Source organism: Tamandua tetradactyla, chromosome 9 (assembly GCF_023851605.1).
Source record: "Tamandua tetradactyla isolate mTamTet1 chromosome 9, mTamTet1.pri, whole genome shotgun sequence".
NCBI classification, from domain to species: domain Eukaryota; kingdom Metazoa; phylum Chordata; class Mammalia; order Pilosa; family Myrmecophagidae; genus Tamandua; species Tamandua tetradactyla.
The window spans coordinates 89013544-89031333 of NC_135335.1; the positions used below are offsets into that span (position 1 = coordinate 89013544).

The window sequence follows — 17790 nt, forward strand, 5'->3', positions numbered from 1 at the left end:
TAGTACCAAAAAACTGAAGAGAAGGGAAAGCTACCTAACTTATTCTATGAAGCCAACATCACCGTAATATCAAGGCCAGACAAAGATACTAAAGAAAAGAAAATTACACACCAAGGTCTCTAATGAGTATAGATGCAAAAATCCTCAACAACATACTTGTAAATCAAACTCAGCAACACATAAAAAGTGGGATTCATTCCAGGCATGCAAAGATGATTCAATATAAGAAAATCAATTCATGTAATACACCGTATCAACAAATCAAAGCAGAAAAACTACATGGTGATCTCGACTGATGCAGAAAAGGCATTTGACAAAATTCAACATCCTTTCTTTATGAAAACACTTCAAAGGATAGGAATAGAAGGGAACTACCTCAACATGTTTAGGGGAATATATGAAAAACCCAGAGCTAATATCATCCTCAATGGGGAAAGACTGAAAGCTTTGTTCAGGAACAAGACAAGAATGCCAACTGTCACCACTGTTACTCAATACTGTGCTGCAAGTTCTAGCCAGAACAATTAGACAAGAAATAGAAATAAAAGGCATCTGAATTGGAAAGGAAGAAGTAAAACTCTCACTGTTTGCAGACAATATGATACTATACGTATATTGAAAATCCTGAAAATTCTATAGCAAAGCTACGAGAGCTAATAAATGAGCATAGCAAAGTGGGCAGGAACAAGCTCAATGCCCTAAAATCAGTAGTGTTTCTATGCACTAGTAATAAGAAATCTGAGGAGGAAATCAAGAAAAAAATTCCATTTACAATAGCAACCAAAAGAAAAAAATATTTAGGAATAAACTTAACTATGGATACAAAAGACCTATAAAGAGAAAATTACAAGAAATTGCTAAAAGAAATCATGGGGAAGGGTATACCATGTTCATGGATTGGAAGACTAAATATAATTAAGATGTCAATTCTACCCAAATTGATTTATAGAATCAGTGCAATACCAATTAAAATACCAAAAACTAACTTTGCAGAAATAGATAAAAACCAATAACCACATTTATTTGAAAGGGAAGGGTACCCCAAATAGCTAAAAATATCTTTGAGAAAGAAAAATGAAGTGGGAGGTCTCACACTACCTGACTTTAAAGCATATTATGAAGTTACAGTGGTCAAAACAGCACGGTACTGGCATAAAGACACATATACTGACCAATGGAATCTAATTAGGTGTTCAGAAATAGAGCCTCTCATCTATGGACAACTGATAAAACAGTCAAGCCAACCCACCTGGGACAGACCGGCCTCTTCAATAAATGGTGCTTGAAGAATTGGATGTCCATACTCAAAAGAATGAAAGAGGATCTATATCTCACATCCTGTACAAAAATTAACTCAAAATGGATCAAAGACCTAAAACATTAGAGCTAAGACCATAACTTTTAGAAGAAAATGTAGGGAAATATCTTATAGATCTTATAATAGGAGGTGGTTTCCTAGACCTTACACCCAAAACACAAGCATTGAAGAAAGAAATAGATAAATCGGAACTCCTCAAAATAAAACACTTTAATGCATAAATAACTTTGTCAAGAAAGTAAAAAGGCAGCCTATGCAATGGGAGACAATATTTGGGAATCACATATCAGATAATGATATCAGATAAGGGGTTAGTATTCAGAATATATAAAGAGACTGTTCAACTCAACAACAAAAAAGGCAAACAACCCAATTTAAAAAATGGGTAAAAGACAAGAACAGACACTTCTCAGAGGAGGAAATACTAATGGCTAAAAGGTACATGAAAAGATGCTCAACTTCACTGCTTTTAGGGAAATGCAAAGTAAAACCACAATAAGATCATCATCTGACACCCACCAGAATGTCCATTATCAAAAAACCAGAAAACAAGTGCTGGAAAGGACATGGAGAAAGAGGCACACTTAATCACTATTGATGCAAAGGTAAAATGGTACAACCGCTCTGGAAGGCAGCTGGCGGTTGGTTCCTCAGTAAGCTGAATATAGAACGGCCATATGATCCATTACTAGGTATATATTCAGAGGACCTGAGGGCAAGGATACAAATGAACATCTACACACCAGTGTTTGTATCAGCATTATTTACGATTGCCAAGAGGCAGAAACTGCCAAAACATCCATCAACAGATGAGTGGCTAAACAAGCTGTGGTATATATATACAATGGAATATTGCTCAACTTGAAGACAGAATAAAGTCATGAAGCATGTAACAACATGGTTGAAACTTGAGAGCATTATGCTGAGTGAAATTAGCCAGAAACAAAAAGACAAATACTGTATGGTCTTACTAATAATATGAACTAACACAGATTATCATGAGATGGAAATACAGTAGAGATTGGGCATTGTTGCTGAAGGAATACAGATTGTATAACAGGACTGACTGTAAAAATTCAGGAATGTAGAGCACCATATTACTTGATTGTAGCACAATAATATAAGTACACTGAATGAAAATAAAGTTATATATTCTGCTTTTTTATTCAGTCCTATGTTCCCTGCTCTTTCTGAAAAGTATTCTTAAATGGCTCATTAATATCCTCGAGCATTAGAGAAAACACTAAGTCTATTTATAAGCATTGCTGTTCCAAGGTTGCCTTTTAGCAAAGAAAATTACTGCATAAATCTCTTTTACCACATACATTCTCTTAACTTTAAAATCATTGCCAAACTTATTGAAGCATTTCTAACAAGTTTAACCATGCATGTATTCACTAAAATGTTATTAAATACCTAGATATTATTAAAATCGCTAGTTACTTTCTTCCTTGAAAATTTTAACTATCTCACTTATTCCTTTCCATAGGGCAGTTATAACAATTAATTAACAGAGCTATTTATATGTGTTAAACAATTTCTATATATGGCTTACAGCTGTTTCAATATTCATTAGCAATCCTATACTCTTTATACCAACTCAACCAGCATCTGTACTGGGTCAATTGTCCATTTGTTCCTATACTATATATTTTTCTTTCCTAATAAAATTATTAATGTTTGTGGGAATACAGAAATCCAGAAAACTGGGAAAGCAAAATGAACAGAAGAGGTATAAGAGAAATGATCGACTATCAAATTACATAGTGAGCAATCAGCCTACAAAAAGATGAAAAGCTAGTAAAAAATAAGACTAAGCTCTGTAGCCCAGTGAAAACAAAAATATTACAGAAATGAAAAATGGGGGTTGGGGAAAGAAATGAATAGCAAACACCTGAGAGATGGAGCTTTTAGTGCTCCTTCTCAAAAATGTTAGTGCTATACTTACTTTAGTTGCCTGGTAAATAAATCACTCTCTACCTTATTGGATGAAATGGTGTCATATTTTTTTAAGCACTCATTTCCTTATTCTCTGGCTATGATATACTCTCATTTGGTCAAACTCCAAAAAGGGAAATAAAGTGCAGAACCAAATGGGAAAGGAAGGATTTTGGTGGAATGAACTTTTCCCACCAGTGCAGTATTTGGGATCATCTCTTGGTCACCTTGTAGGTAGAATTGTAAAAATGCCCTCCCTCCCCCAAGACTCCATGCCCTAATCCCTGTTCCTGTGAATATGACAAAATATCAGTGTTGTGATTATATTATACGGCTCAGTTGATCTTAAAATACGGGCAGGCTTGATCTATAGGGAAAAGTTTCTCTAGTTGGTGCCAGAAGAGAAAATCAGAGATTCAAAGCATGACAAAGATTCCATGCATCCTTGCTGCCTTTGAAGTTGAAGGATTCATGTGCCAAGGGATGGCATCGGTCTCTGGAAGCTAAGATTAGCCCCTGGCTGACAGCCAGCAAGAAAAATGGAACTGCAAAGACATGAATTCTGCCTACAACCTGAAAAAGCTTGGAAATAAATTCTTCACAACAATCTCCAGAAAAAAGTTGCGCCAGACTTCTAACCTATAGAATCATGAGGTAATATAAATGTGAGTTGTTGTAAACTGCTTAAATATGTATCTATATACATTAGATAATATATTTAAACTTAGATAAAAAGACATTATAGAAATCTCACTGGGATATGTCAAGAAAGGGGCTTATGAATACCAATTCCTAATTTTAGTTACTAAAAAGAAGAAAGCTTTGTAAACAGAGGAGATATCTTTCCATTTCTTAGCTCAGGGCATGATACTAAATCCAAAGGGATGAACATAATTGAAAATTTGTGACTCCTAATTTCAACTCAAGAGAAAAATGTAAAAACAAAAACATCCCCATTCCAGACTGTTTCAAAACCTAGTAAGGAATTTAAAAATATATAGAATCTATCAAAATAAGTAAGTATGGGTACAACTGAATAATCTTATTTGAAAAACACCTCATGGCATAATCATATATCCTTTGCTTATAAAATCTTCACAGATAGTGCATTATCATAATATCTGAATAATTTCAATGATAATGCTACCCTTGAACAGACAGTGAAAATGTGCTTTTCTCTTCAAAGTTTCAGAAAATCATAGCTTCTCATTCCTAGAAAATAATCTTTTCTTTATCCCCATTTAACTTCACTGTAAACCTTACTCTCAAAATTCTACTACATTTCTGCTTACTCAATTTGTTAATGCACATTTTCATTCTATTACTATTCATTCTGTCACTACTGTTCATTTATTCATTAACATAACCTTAATGTTAATTATGCTAAAAACACATACAATGGAAAAACAATTAAAGATCTATGGTTTCTACTGTAGTCTACTGTACATTTTTTCTTGTTTGGCATGGGCAGGCTCCAGGAATCAAACCCATGTCTCCGGCATGGCAGGCGAGAATTCTGTCACTGAGCCACCATTGCATCGCCCTATTGTACTTTTTTTTTAAAATAAGAAATTCTTAAACTTAAAACTTCCCATTGTCCCCCTCACATATTTAATATTTTTAAAACCATAGCTAAATATATTATGAGAGAAATACAACTTAATTCCATGAATTTCAGGCAAATCTAAAAGCTTTAATGTCAACAGACACCCACCTTGTGAATTATTAGAAACAATGGTACTCACTTGAGCTGTCCTTCAGCTGTATCTGGACTATGCCTGTAGTGAAAATCAGTATAGGGTGCTAAAATTCGCTATTAAAAAAAAAAAAAAAAGATGTTCTTATTATGAAATTCATTTTTCCTATAACAAATAAAATTAATTTGATTTCTTTACATCTTTGAGTTTATTGTCTGAGACCATTCTTAAAAAAAATAAAACAGGAAGGAGTATGTTGAGTAATTTTTAATGTATAAATTGAATTTACTAACAACTTATAAATGACATATAACATTACAAACAGTGCACAAATCATGAATGTATAGCTTAATGGAATTTCTCAAACCAAATGCATTTATGTAACCAGCATCACAGGAAGAGAACATTAATTAGCAGCATTCTAAAAGACTCATTAATACCCCCTTGCCATCACTAACTACCTACTTGCTATCATAATTAACCCAAGGCAGCCACTATCCTGACTTACAATATGAACAAGCTTGCTTGATTTTGAACACTATTTAAATGGTTTTATTTTAAAAATTTCATTCTCCTTTTTACTGCAGCTATAAAGCAGTCTAGTTTATTTTTGTATTTTGTTCTTGTACTCAGCAATCTAGTTAAATTCACTCTCTTTTAGAATTGTAGAACCACTATATCTCTAATCCTTCCCTCCTTGCCTACTATATCACCTATTGCCTAATATATTATAAACATAATCTAAAGTACATAAGAAATTACTATTATTGCTTCTAACAGTCAGTATTCTTTTATACTTACCTTTTTGTATTGCTCTCCATATTTTCCTGTCTCTTAATTTTTTTTCTATGACTTCCTTGAGTTCTTCTTTCTTGTGTTTGCCTCTGTCTCTCTCTCTCTCCCTCTTTTTAAACAATAAACATTTATCATCTTGAAGCAGTATAGAATAGGACACTGAGGCTGTGGTCCCTGGTTTCCTATCCAGCTCTGAAGAAGTCAGTGTACAACTACACATCCCTTAAAACAAAAACTTTCCCTAAGCCCCAGAGCCATAAAACTCATAAAATCATGGGCCCAAAACAAACTCAGGTAAAAACAGAAAGTCTGGGGTCATAAAGATTGTTAAACTATGCACCTGGAACAAACTTTTAGTACGTAACAGGAGGCCACAAGCACTGTCAGTTATCTTTCATAGAAAAAAAGAAAATACCTGGTGGTCAAAAGTTGAAACGGAAAAACACTACTAGCAAAACCTTCCTATAAAATAAGCAAAACCCACACCACTCGGGGCACATCTCTATCTTGAGCATATCTAACTAATTCCTCTGGCATGCACTAATCTTTCAATAAACTTCACTGCTTAGTGCTACTTGCTTTCTGTATGGCCATGGCTCAGGGTATCACATGAGGTTAGCCAAAATATCAACCATGGCTACAACCATCTTAAGGAGCTAGAAGATCTGTTTCCAAGACGGTTCACTTACAAGATGCTGGTTATTAGGAAAAAGGCTCAGTTCCTTCTCACAAGGCCTAGTCTTGGCTACTTTAGTGTCCTGATGACATAAAAGCAAGCAATCCAAAAAAGAAAAGGGTGTTTTTTTTTTTTAATTCTCTCAGGTCTTTTCTTTTTTTTATTTTATTAAAGAAATTGTAGGTTTACAAAAATATCTGCAGAAAACAGAATGTCACCATATACCACCATTCACACATGCAATTTTCCATTTTATCAACATTTGGCATTAGTATCCATCCTTTGTTACAAGTGAGAGATCATAGTATATTTATAATTATACATTGTATGAAGATACATTGCATGATTTCAACATCTTAAAATTTACTGAGACTTGTTTTATGACTAACATATTATTGATCTTGGAGACTGACTCATGTGCACAAGTGATGAATGTGTATTCTGCTGCTGAGTGAAGTCTTCTTCACAGTTTATAGTCTCTTAGTTCCAGATGGTTTATAGCATAGTTCAAGTCTTCTACTTTCTAACTGCTATTCTGTCTAGATGTTTTATCCATTATTGAAAGCAGTGTATTGAAGTCTCCTACTGTTAAAGTAGAAAAGTCTATTTCTCCCTTCAAATCTGTCAATATTTTCTTCACATATTTTGGGGCTCTACTGTTAGGTACAAATATAATTATGTCTTTTTGTTCTATTGAATTAAACGCTTGATCAGTAGAGAGGGAGCTTCTTCACCTCTTTAACTAATTTTGACTAAAGTCTATTTTATGTGATATTATTAGAATAGCCAGCTCACCTATCTCTGGTTACTATGTGCATAGCATATTTTTTTCCCATCCTTTCCATTTTAAACTACTGGTGTCTTGGAATTTAAAGTGACCCTCTTGTAAACAAAATACAGTTGGGTCATGCCTTTTTATCCATTCTCTCAATCTCTGCCTACTGACTGGAGAATTTAATCTATTTACATTTAACATTAACTACTGATAATGTAGGATTTTCTGCTTTCATTTTGCAATTTTTATAAGTCTTATACTTTTTATATACCTCAATTCTTTCAGCAATGCCTACATTCATATTTACTTCATATTTTTATAGCATACCACTTTCAGTCCCTTCTCACTTCTTCTTTTATACATTTTCCAGATATTTTCTTTGAGGTTACCATGTAGTTTAAATTTAACATCCTAAATCTGTCACAATAATGTTTGATTTGATACCAATGTAATTTCAGTAGCATACACATACACTCTTTCTATCCCCTTCACTCTCCCATGTTTTTGTTGTAGTTGACTCAAATTATATCTTATACATTGTATGTCCAAAATCATTACTTTCTATGAATTTGTATCTTAGGAAGTGTAAGGAATAAAAAGTGGAATTGAATACATACCAAAAAATACAATAGTACTTATTGACACTTATAATTACCCAAATAATTACCTTTAATAGCAGTCTTTAATTCCTTATGCTATACCAATCCACTAGTGTCCTTTCCTTTCATTTAGTATTGCTTGTAGGGAAGGTCTAGTGGTGATGAACTCCCTCAGCTTTGGTTTATATGGGAATGTCTTAATCTGTCATGGTTAGGGACAGGTATCAACTTGGCCAAGTTGTGGTACCTGTTTATCTGATTGGGCAAGCACTGGCCTGTCTGTTGCAATGAGGACATTTCATAGGATTAGGTCATGATCACATCAACTACATCCACAGCTGATTCCATTTGTAATCAGCCAAAGGGGAGTGTCTTCTGCAATTAGTGATGCTAAATCTAATCATGGGAAGCCTTTTAAGGAGGACTCAGAGGAGACGAGTTCCATTCCTGCTTTGGCTGGTGAGCCTCTCCTGTGGAGTTCATCCAGGCCATCCGTCGGAGTCGTCGGCTTCGCAGCCTGCCCTGTGGATTTTGGACTCTGCGTTCCTACGGTCACGATTGACACTTTTATAAATTTTATATTTGTAAGTGTTTCCTGTTGATTCTGTTTCTCTAGAGAACCCTAACTAATACATCTTGGTACCAGGAGTGGTTCTTAAGAAACAGAATCTTAAAAATGGGTTTTTATGAATGGTTTTCTACTCTGACTGGACTCAGAGACACTAAGGACTCTGATTCCCGTAATCAAAATGACAATCCCAATCCATGGAGTGAATTGGCAAAGGAGATAGTCAAAATATCATCATTCAATTCTCCTAATGCTTTGCTTGTACAAAGCCAGACTCTGGGGGATAATGTTTTTGACACCTTTACAGAGTTTTGTAGAAAAAAGAGTTATAGTGATGTTGGTTGGTTGTTGTTAGATACACTGTCTACATTAAGGGGTGAAAGGCTTGGGCTTAAGGCTTCAAATGAGAAGCTTAAGCGCCGTCTGAAAGATGTAGACGTTTCTGTGTATCCTGAAGGAAAATCTTGTTTCCTGTAGCCATAGACTTGAGATCTCTGAAATCAGACTCAAAATCTTATTGTTAGAGTAGCAACTTTACAACGTAAACTGAAATCTCAGTCTTGCACGGTGTCTGCCGTTAAAGTGAGGGCATTGATTGGAAAGGAGTGGGACCCTGAAAAATGGGATGGTGACATATGGATTGATAATGATGTTGGGGGTGAGGTTGAAACCCTAGGCCATGCTGAGCCTTCTCTAGATAACCCTGTAATAGTCTGCCCTGAGGACATAGCCGCCCCACCTCCAGCCTGCCTTGAGGAATTGGCCACCCAACCTCCTCCTGAAGGGATTAGCCCTAGAGTTATCAATCCTGTTTCACCAGATGAAACTGCAAATGAAGGCCCTGAAGCCAATGGCTTGGAAGATATTTCTAATTCTTTTCATGACCCACCCCCACCACCCCTCATTTCTTCTAGACCTATAACTAGACTAAAGTCCCAACAGGCCCCTAAAGGTGAGGTACAAAGTATCACACATGAGGAGGTACGTTATACTCCAAAAGAACTGTGTGAGTTTTCCAATTTATATAGACAGAAATCAGGGGAATATGTGTGGCAATGGATTTTAAGAGTGTGAGATAATGGTGGGAGGAATATAAGGCTGGATCAGGCTGAATTTATTGATATGGGCCCACTAAGCAGAGATTCTGCATTCAATGTTATAGCTCGAGCGGTTAGAAAAGGTGTTAACAGCTTGTTTGGGTGGTTGGTTGAAACATGGATCAAAAGGTGGCCAACATTACCTGAGGTTGAAATGCCAGAACTGCCCTGGTATAATGTAGATGAGGGGATCCAGAGGCTTAGAGAGATTGGAATGTTAAAGAGTAGATTTATCATGCAAAGCCTGCTCTTACACCCCAGGAATGTCCAGAGGATGCACCTTTTACCAGAACAGTGAGAAATAAGTTTGTGAGACTAGCACCATCATCCTTCAAGAGCTCTGTTGTTGCACTTCTCTGTAGGTCAGATATTACTGTAGGAACTGCTGTCACTGAGCTGGAATCCTTAAACACAATGGGGATGACAGGATCCCGAGTTGGCAGAAGCCAGGTGGCAGCACTTAATCACCAAAAATAGGGTAGACGCGGCTATTATAATAGACAACTAACTCAAAGGAGGCATCAAAATTATATGACACGCAGAGATTTGTGGCATTGGCTAGTAAATCATGGGGTGCCTAGAAATACAATGGAAGGGCAGTCTACTAAATTCATGTTGGAGCTGTATAAACAAGAGTTCTAGGTCAAGGGAACAGAAGTTTAACCCGAATCACAAAAACACAAGAGTCACGGCCCCTTAATCAATTTCCAGACTTGAAACAGTTTACAGACCCTGAGCCCCTTGAATGAAGGGGAGGCCAAGTCCCTATGGGGGAGAAACCTGTTATACTGCCACAAATTTATACTGTTAATCTTCCTCTAAGTCTTCCCCAAAGAGATCAACAGCCTTTTACCAGGGTAACTGTGCATTGGGGAAAAGGAAATGATCAGATATTTCGGGGATTATTAGACACTGGTTCAGAAGTGACATTAATTCCAAGGGACCCAAAACGTCACTCTGGACCACCAGTCAGAGTGGGGGCTTATGGAGGCCAGGTGATCAATGGAGTTTTAGCTCAGGTCCGTCTCACAGTGGGTCCAGTGGGCCCCCGGACCCATCCTGTAGTTATTTCCCCAGTTCCGGAATGTATAATTGGCATAGACATACTGAGCAACTGGCAGAATCCCCACGTTTTTTCTCTAACTCATGCAGTGAGGGCTATTATGGCGGGAAAGGCCAAGTGGAAGCCACTAGAACTGCCCCTACCAAGCAAAATAGTAAATCAGAAGCAATACCGTATTACTGGAGGAATTGCAGAGATTACTGCCACTCTTAAGGACTTGAAAGATGCAGGGGTGGTGATTCCCACCACATCCCCGTTCAACTCTCCTATTTGGCCTGTGCAGAAAACAGATGGGTCTTGGAGAATGACAGTGGATTATCATAAACTCAACCAGGTGGTAACTCCAATTGCAGCTGCTGTTCCAGATGTAGTATCATTGCTTGAGCAAATCAATACAACCTCTGGTACCTGGTATGCAGCTATTGATCTGGCAAATGCTTTTTTCTCAATAGCTATTAGTAAGGACCACCAGAAACAGTTTGCTTTCAGCTGGCAAGGTCAGCAATATACTTTCACTGTCCTACCTCAGGGGCATATCAACTCTCCAGCCCTATGTCATAATCTTGTCTGCAGGGAACTTGGTCATTTCTCCCTCCCACAAGACATCACACTGGTCCATTATATTGATGATATCATATTGATTGGACCTAGTGAGCAAGAAGTAGCAACTACTCTAGATTTACTGGTAAGGCATTTGCGTGTCAGAGGATGGGAGATAAATCCAACAAAAATACAGGGGCCTTCCACCTCAGTAAAATTTCTAGGTGTCCAGTGGTGTGGGGCATGTCGAAATATCCCTTCTAAGGTGAAGGATAAATTGCTGCATCTGGCCCCTCCCACAACCAACAAAGAGGCACAACGCCTAGTTGGTCTTTTTGGATTTTGGCGACAACATATTCCTCATTTGGGTGTGCTACTCCGGCCCATTTATCGAGTGACCAGAAGAGCTGCTAATTTTGAGTGGGGACCTGAACAAGAGGAGGCTCTGCGACAGGTCCAGGCTGCTGTACAAGCTGCTCTGCCACTTGGGCCGTATGATCCAGCAGATACAATGGTGCTGGAAGTGTCAGTGGCAAATAGAGATGCTGTCTGGAGCCTTTGGCAGGCCCCTATAAGAGAATCACAATGCAGACCCTTAGGATTTTGGAGCAAAGCCTTACCATCTGCTGCAGATAACTACTCTCCTTTTGAGAAACAGCTGTTGGCCTGCTACTGGGCCTTAGTAGAGACTGAATGCTTAACCATGGGCCACCAGGTTACCATGAGACTTGAGTTGCCTATCATGAGTTGGGTGTTGTCTGACCCACCAAGCCATAAAGTTGGGTGTGCACAGCAGCACTCTATTGTAAAATGGAAATGGTGTATACGAGATAGAGCCAGAGCAGGTCCTGAAGGCACAAGTAAGTTACATGAAGAAGTGGCACAAATGCCCATGCTTTCCACTCCTGCTGCCACATTACCTTCTCTTTCCCAGACCAGAGCTATGGGCTCTTGGGGAGTTCCTTACAGTGAATTGACTGAGGAAGAGAAAACTCGGGCCTGGTTTACAGATGGTTCAGCACGATATGCAGGTACCACCCGAAAGTGGACAGCTGCAGCATTACAACCCCTTTCTGGGGTGTCCTTGAAGGACAGTGGTGAGGGGAAATCCTCCCAGTGGGCAGAATTTCGAGCAGTGAACCTGGTTGTTCATTTTGCTTGGAAGGAAAACTGGCCAGAGGTGTGTTTGTATACTGACTCATGGGCTGTTGCTAATGGTTTGGCTGGATGGTCAGGGACTTGGAAAGACCATAATTGGAAAATTGGTGACAAAGAGGTCTGGGGAAGAAGTATGTGGATAGACCTTTCTGAGTGGGCTAAAAACATGAAGATATTTGTGTCCCATGTGAATGCACACCAGAGGGTGACTTCAGCAGAGGAAGATTTTAATAATAAAGTGGATAACATGACCCGTTCTGTGGATACCAGTCAGCCTCTTTCCCCAGCAACTCCTGTCATTGCCTAATGGGCTCATGAACAAAGTGGTCATGGTGGTAGGGATGGAGGTTATGCATGGGCTTAGCAACATGGACTTCCACTCACCAAGACTGACCTGGCTACAGTCATTGCTGAGTGCCCTATCTGCCAGCAGCAGAGACCCACACTCAGCCCCCGATATGGCACCATTCCCCGAGGTGATCAGCCAGCTACATGGTGGCAGGTTGATTACATTGGACCACTCCCTTCATGGAAGGGGCAGCGATTTGTTCTAACTGGAATAGACACATACTCTGGATATGGGTTTGCTTTCCCTGCATGTAATGCTTCTGCCAAAACTACCATCCGTGGGCTTACAGAATGCCTTATCCATCGTCATGGTATTCCACATAGTATTGCTTCGGATCAAGAAATACACTTCACAGCAAATGAAGTGCGGGAATGGGCACATGCTCATGGAATTCTCTGGTCTTACCATGTTCCCCATCATCCAGAAGCAGCTGGATTGATAGAATGGTGGAATGGCCTTTTGAAAACTCAATTACGGTGCCAACTAGGTGGCAAAAACTTGAAAGGCTGGGGTAACGCTTTCCAGGAAGCTGTGTATACTCTGAATCAGCGTCTGCTGTATGGTGCTGTTTCTCCCATAGCCAGGATCCATGGGTCCAGGAACCAAGGGGTTGAAATGGGTGTGGTGCCACTCACTATTACCCCTAGTGATCCATTAGGAAAATTTTTGCTTCCTGTCCCTGTTACCCTGAGTTCTGCTGGTCTACAGGTTTTAGTTCCAAAAAGGGGTGTGCTTCCTCCAGGAGAAACAACAGTGATACCACTGAACTGGAAGTTAAGATTGCCACCTGGTCACTATGGGCTACTTATGCCTCTGGATCAACACGCCAAGAAGGGGATTACATTATTGTCTGGGGTAATTGACCCTGACTATCAGAAGGAAGTAGGACTGCAACTACATAATGGAGGTAAAGAAGAGTTTTCTTGGAATATAGGCGATCCCCTGGGGTGTCTATTAGTACTACCATGCCCCGTGGTTAAAATCAATGGAAAACTGCAACAATACAATCCAGGCAGGACTACTAATGGCTCTGAAACTTCAGGAATGAAGGTTTGGGTCACCCCACCAGGCAAAGAAACACGGCCAGCTAAAGTGCTTGCTGAGGGGAAAGGGAACATGGAATGGATAGTGGAAAAAGGTAGTGATAAATATGAACTTCGACCATGTGATCAGTTACAGAAACAAGGACTATAATGCTGTTTTGTTCATGTGATACTATTTAAGTTGTAAGATATCAAGTTTAAGAATGAATGTTGCCCAAAGAGTTGCACCCTATTCTGGAGAGATTTAATGTGTTTCCAGTTATATGCAGGACAGTTGAGTATTGTCAGGTAAAAAAAAAAAAAAAAAAAAAGTGTGCTTATTTGTTGTCATTTGGAAATTAAGTATGGTCTAAGGTGATATATATATATATGATATATATATATATATATATAGGTGCCAAGTTGACAAGGGGTGGACTGTCATGGTTAGGGACAGGTGTCAACTTGGACAAGTTGTGGTACCTGTTTATCTGATTGGGCAAGCACTGGCCTGTCTGTTGCAATGAGGGCATTTCATAGGATTAGGTCATGATCACATCAACTACATCCACAGCTGATTCCATTTGTAATCAGCCAAAGGGGAGTGTCTTCTGCAATTAGTGATGCTAAATCTAATCATGGGAAGCCTTTTAAGGAGGATTCAGAGGAGACGAGATCCATTCCTGCTTTGGCTGGTGAGCCTCTCCTGTGGAGTTCATCCAGGCCATCCGTCGGAGTCGTTGGCTTCGCAGCCTGCCCTGTGGATTTTGGACTCTGCGTTCCTACGGTCACGTGAGACACTTATAAATTTTATATTTGCAAGTGTTCCCTGCTGATTCTGTTTCTCTAGAGAACCCTAACCAATACATAATCTAACCCTCATTTTTCAAAGGCAGTCTTGGCCAGATATAAAATTCTTTACTGGCCACTGTTTTCTTTCAGGACTTTCTTTCATCTCACAGGCTTCTTATCTCCAAGGTTTCTGTTAAGAAATCAGCTCTCAATCATCTTGGAACTCCCTTGGACATAACAGGATGCCTTTTTCTTGCAGCTTCTATAACTCTCTTCCTGTCCTTTGCATTTATTGGCTTGACTACTATGTAGCAGGGTGAATTTCTCACCAAGTGTATCTGATTTGGGGTTTGCTGGACTTCTTGAATGTGCATATTTATGTTTTTTGTTAAATCTGGAAAGCTTTCTGACATTATTTCTTTGACTATTACTCCTGGTCCTTTCTCTTTCTTCTCCTTCTGGTCTCCTTTTATGCATATATGGATACACTTGATGGTATACCACAGGTCTCTTAAGTTCTGATCATCTTTTTCATTCTTTTTTCTTTGTGTTCCTCAGTCTGAATCACTAAAATTGCTTTGTCTTCAAGTTCAATAATTCTCTTTACCCACTCTAATCTATGCTGAAATGCTCTGGGGAATTTTTCATTTCAGTTATGATGGTCTTCAACTCTAGCATGACTGTTTGGTTTCTTTTAAAAATTTCTATCCCTTTATTGTGATGCTTATATTGTTTAGTCATTGTTTCACTGCTGTTCTTTACTTATTTCTCTGCGTTTTCCTTTATCTCCTTGAGCACACAGAGAATCTTTTCTTAAAAGTCTATTCAGTATTTCCAAAATCTGGTCTTCTTCACAGGTGGTTTCTGTATTTTTATCTTGTTCCTCTGGAGGGACCATTATTTCCTATTTCCTTGTTGCATTCTGTATATTTTAATATTTTGAAATGTTTACCCTGGGATTTAGTTTCTAACCTGTTCCTTCAGTTTGTGTCCAGCTAGTGATATGACAGAGATATGACAAACACGCCAAAGCAAAAAAAATCTTTCACTAGCTTTGCAATTTGGTTCTACGTTGGCTGGTGCTTTCCTTCTGAGTTCAGCTCTCCTCTTAAGAAGATCATCCTGAGGTGAAAGTGAAGTACATAACCCTTTCTGTTTTTTTTTCCTTAACCTCAATCTTGTCCTGGACTTTTGCCTATTTGTGGTCTTAGGAATTCCCCTGTTGAGAGGAAATCAAAAGTCTTTCTTCTCCTTCCAAGTACTCTATTGTAAAACTTAAAACAGGTAATACTCAGTTCCAGACCACATTCACTTAATTGTTTCTTACAATGATTTAATTGTCCACAGCTGCTGCTTCCCGCAGGGCAAGTTCTAGGAGGGCAAGCCAGACAAGTTTTCAGGTTCAGTCTTTTATGCTGACACCGAACAGATTGGCACTGACATGCCAAGCAATGCAGTATGCTCTTAGGGGCTACTCTGCCCCCTCTATATTTGAGCTCCATAATGGGAGAGCAGGGAATGGGGGAGTGACCGGCAGTGGTGCCAAGAACATCTCCTACTGTTTCCTAAAGCTGTATTTCCTTGATTTGGCACTCACCCAGTTCTTCTTCAGTTACTCTGTTTTCCAAGGTCTGAGAAAGATGGCTCTGTCAGTTTTTGTTAGTTATTCAATGGTTCTGTGGAAGAATGGCACTCTGGAACATCCATTTCCTGAAAAAATTAATCACTGTTGTTCTAAAGTCTTTTTTCCTCTAACTGTAATATCTGGATCACCTGTAGGTCTGTATCTTTTTCATTTTTTTTTTCTTTTAGGTTTTCAGTTTATATGATTCTACCATGACTGAAAATTGATAGAACATCAGATGTGTATTTTCAAAAAGTGCCCAAATGATCTTATCTTCCACTTGAAATGTTTTACCCTTTCATCTGATAGACAGGAAGAATTTTCCCCAAACTGAATTAAACTAAGGCTACATTGCAATTTTGATAAGACTGAGTATATCTTCCATTTATCTATGTTCCTTAAGTATAGACTCCAATATTTTCAATAGAAACTTAGCAAATATGTTTCTTGTTGGCAGTGACAAACTGTGGGAATTTTTCTGCATATTTTGTAAGTTTTACACTTGGATATTTGGTTATCAATCCAGTAGACTTTCAAACTTTTGGAAAGTAATGAAAAGATCAGCTATGAAATACCCAATTTTGTCACTTTAAAGCCATACAACTACCAAAAACTCTTGTTTTCTGTGAATCTAGCAAAGGCCAACCTGATTCTCAGCTTCTGTGTACTGATCAGCAAGTAACCCTAGGAAAAAGAACAGTTGTAAGGAATCAATGCAAATTTTCTACTCCCTAGAGGCTTTTCAACTTTTGCACAAGCCCTTTCTCCTAGGAGGCCTTGTCTCCCATGCTTGGAAGACTGTGACATAATTCCACTTTGCTTTTATGAGATTTTTGGCTTAGGAACTACTGTCTTGCATACCTTAATTCAGAAGATGTCTGGAGGGGCTAAAGCAGACTGTTCTACAGACTTTTCACATTACTAGATGTGCTGGTTTCAATCTGTAGTGGATGCCAGAAAAGCCATGTCCTTTACTCCTCATTCAGTATTGCTGGCTGGGAACATTTTGATTGTTCCCATGGAGATGTGACCCACCCAATTGTGAGTGGTGACTTTTGATCAGATAGCTTTCATGGAGTTGTGACTCCACCCATTAATCCTTTAAAAGAGGAAACATTCTGGAGAGAGTGCCTTTGGTAGAGCCACAAGAAAGCCAGCAGATGCTGCCATGTTCGCCATGTGCCCTTCCAGCTGAGAGAGAAACGCTGAATGTCATCGGTCTTCTTGAACCAAGGTATCTTTCTCTGGATGCCTTAGATTGGACATTTCTATAGACTTGTTTTAATTGGGACATTTTCTTGGCCTATTAAAACTATAAACTAGCAACTTATAAAATTCCCCCTTTTAAAAGCCATTCTGTTTCTGATATATTGCATTCTGGGAGCTAGCAAACTAAAACAGATTTTGGTACCAGAGGAGTAGGGTGCTGCTGCAGTTTGCAAAAGCCAAACATGTTGGAATGGCTTTTTAAATGGTTAAGGGGAAGATTTTGGAAGAGTTGCAAGAAACTTGACAGAGAAGGCCTAGAATGTTTTGAAGAAACTGTTGGTAGAAATGTGGACTCTAAAGATATTTCTGATAGGGCCATCAACACAGATGAGGCACATGTTATTGCACACTGGAAGGAAGGCAGTCTTGTTTTAAAATAGCAGATAATCTGGCAAAATTGACTAGTAGCTTTGGCTGAAAGGCAGATTTTAAAAGCAATGAATTTGGATATTTAGCAGAAGAGATTTTCAAATTAAGTGTGGAAAGTGCAGCCTGGTTCCTCCTCGCAGC

The 17790-nt window shown here is 38.7% G+C and overlaps 1 protein-coding gene across 4 annotated transcripts in view; it reads right to left on the reverse strand.

The window, feature by feature from the left end:
• The window catches only part of RICTOR (RPTOR independent companion of MTOR complex 2), a 193025-nt gene that overhangs the window by 62792 nt on the left and 112443 nt on the right, over positions 1-17790 (reverse strand). For all 4 annotated transcript variants that reach the window (XM_077117032.1, XM_077117030.1, XM_077117031.1 and 1 more), the window contains exon 9: positions 5002-5069. In XM_077117032.1, coding sequence (XP_076973147.1) covers positions 5002-5069 — 68 coding nt within the window. The remainder of the gene's footprint in view (positions 1-5001; positions 5070-17790) is intronic.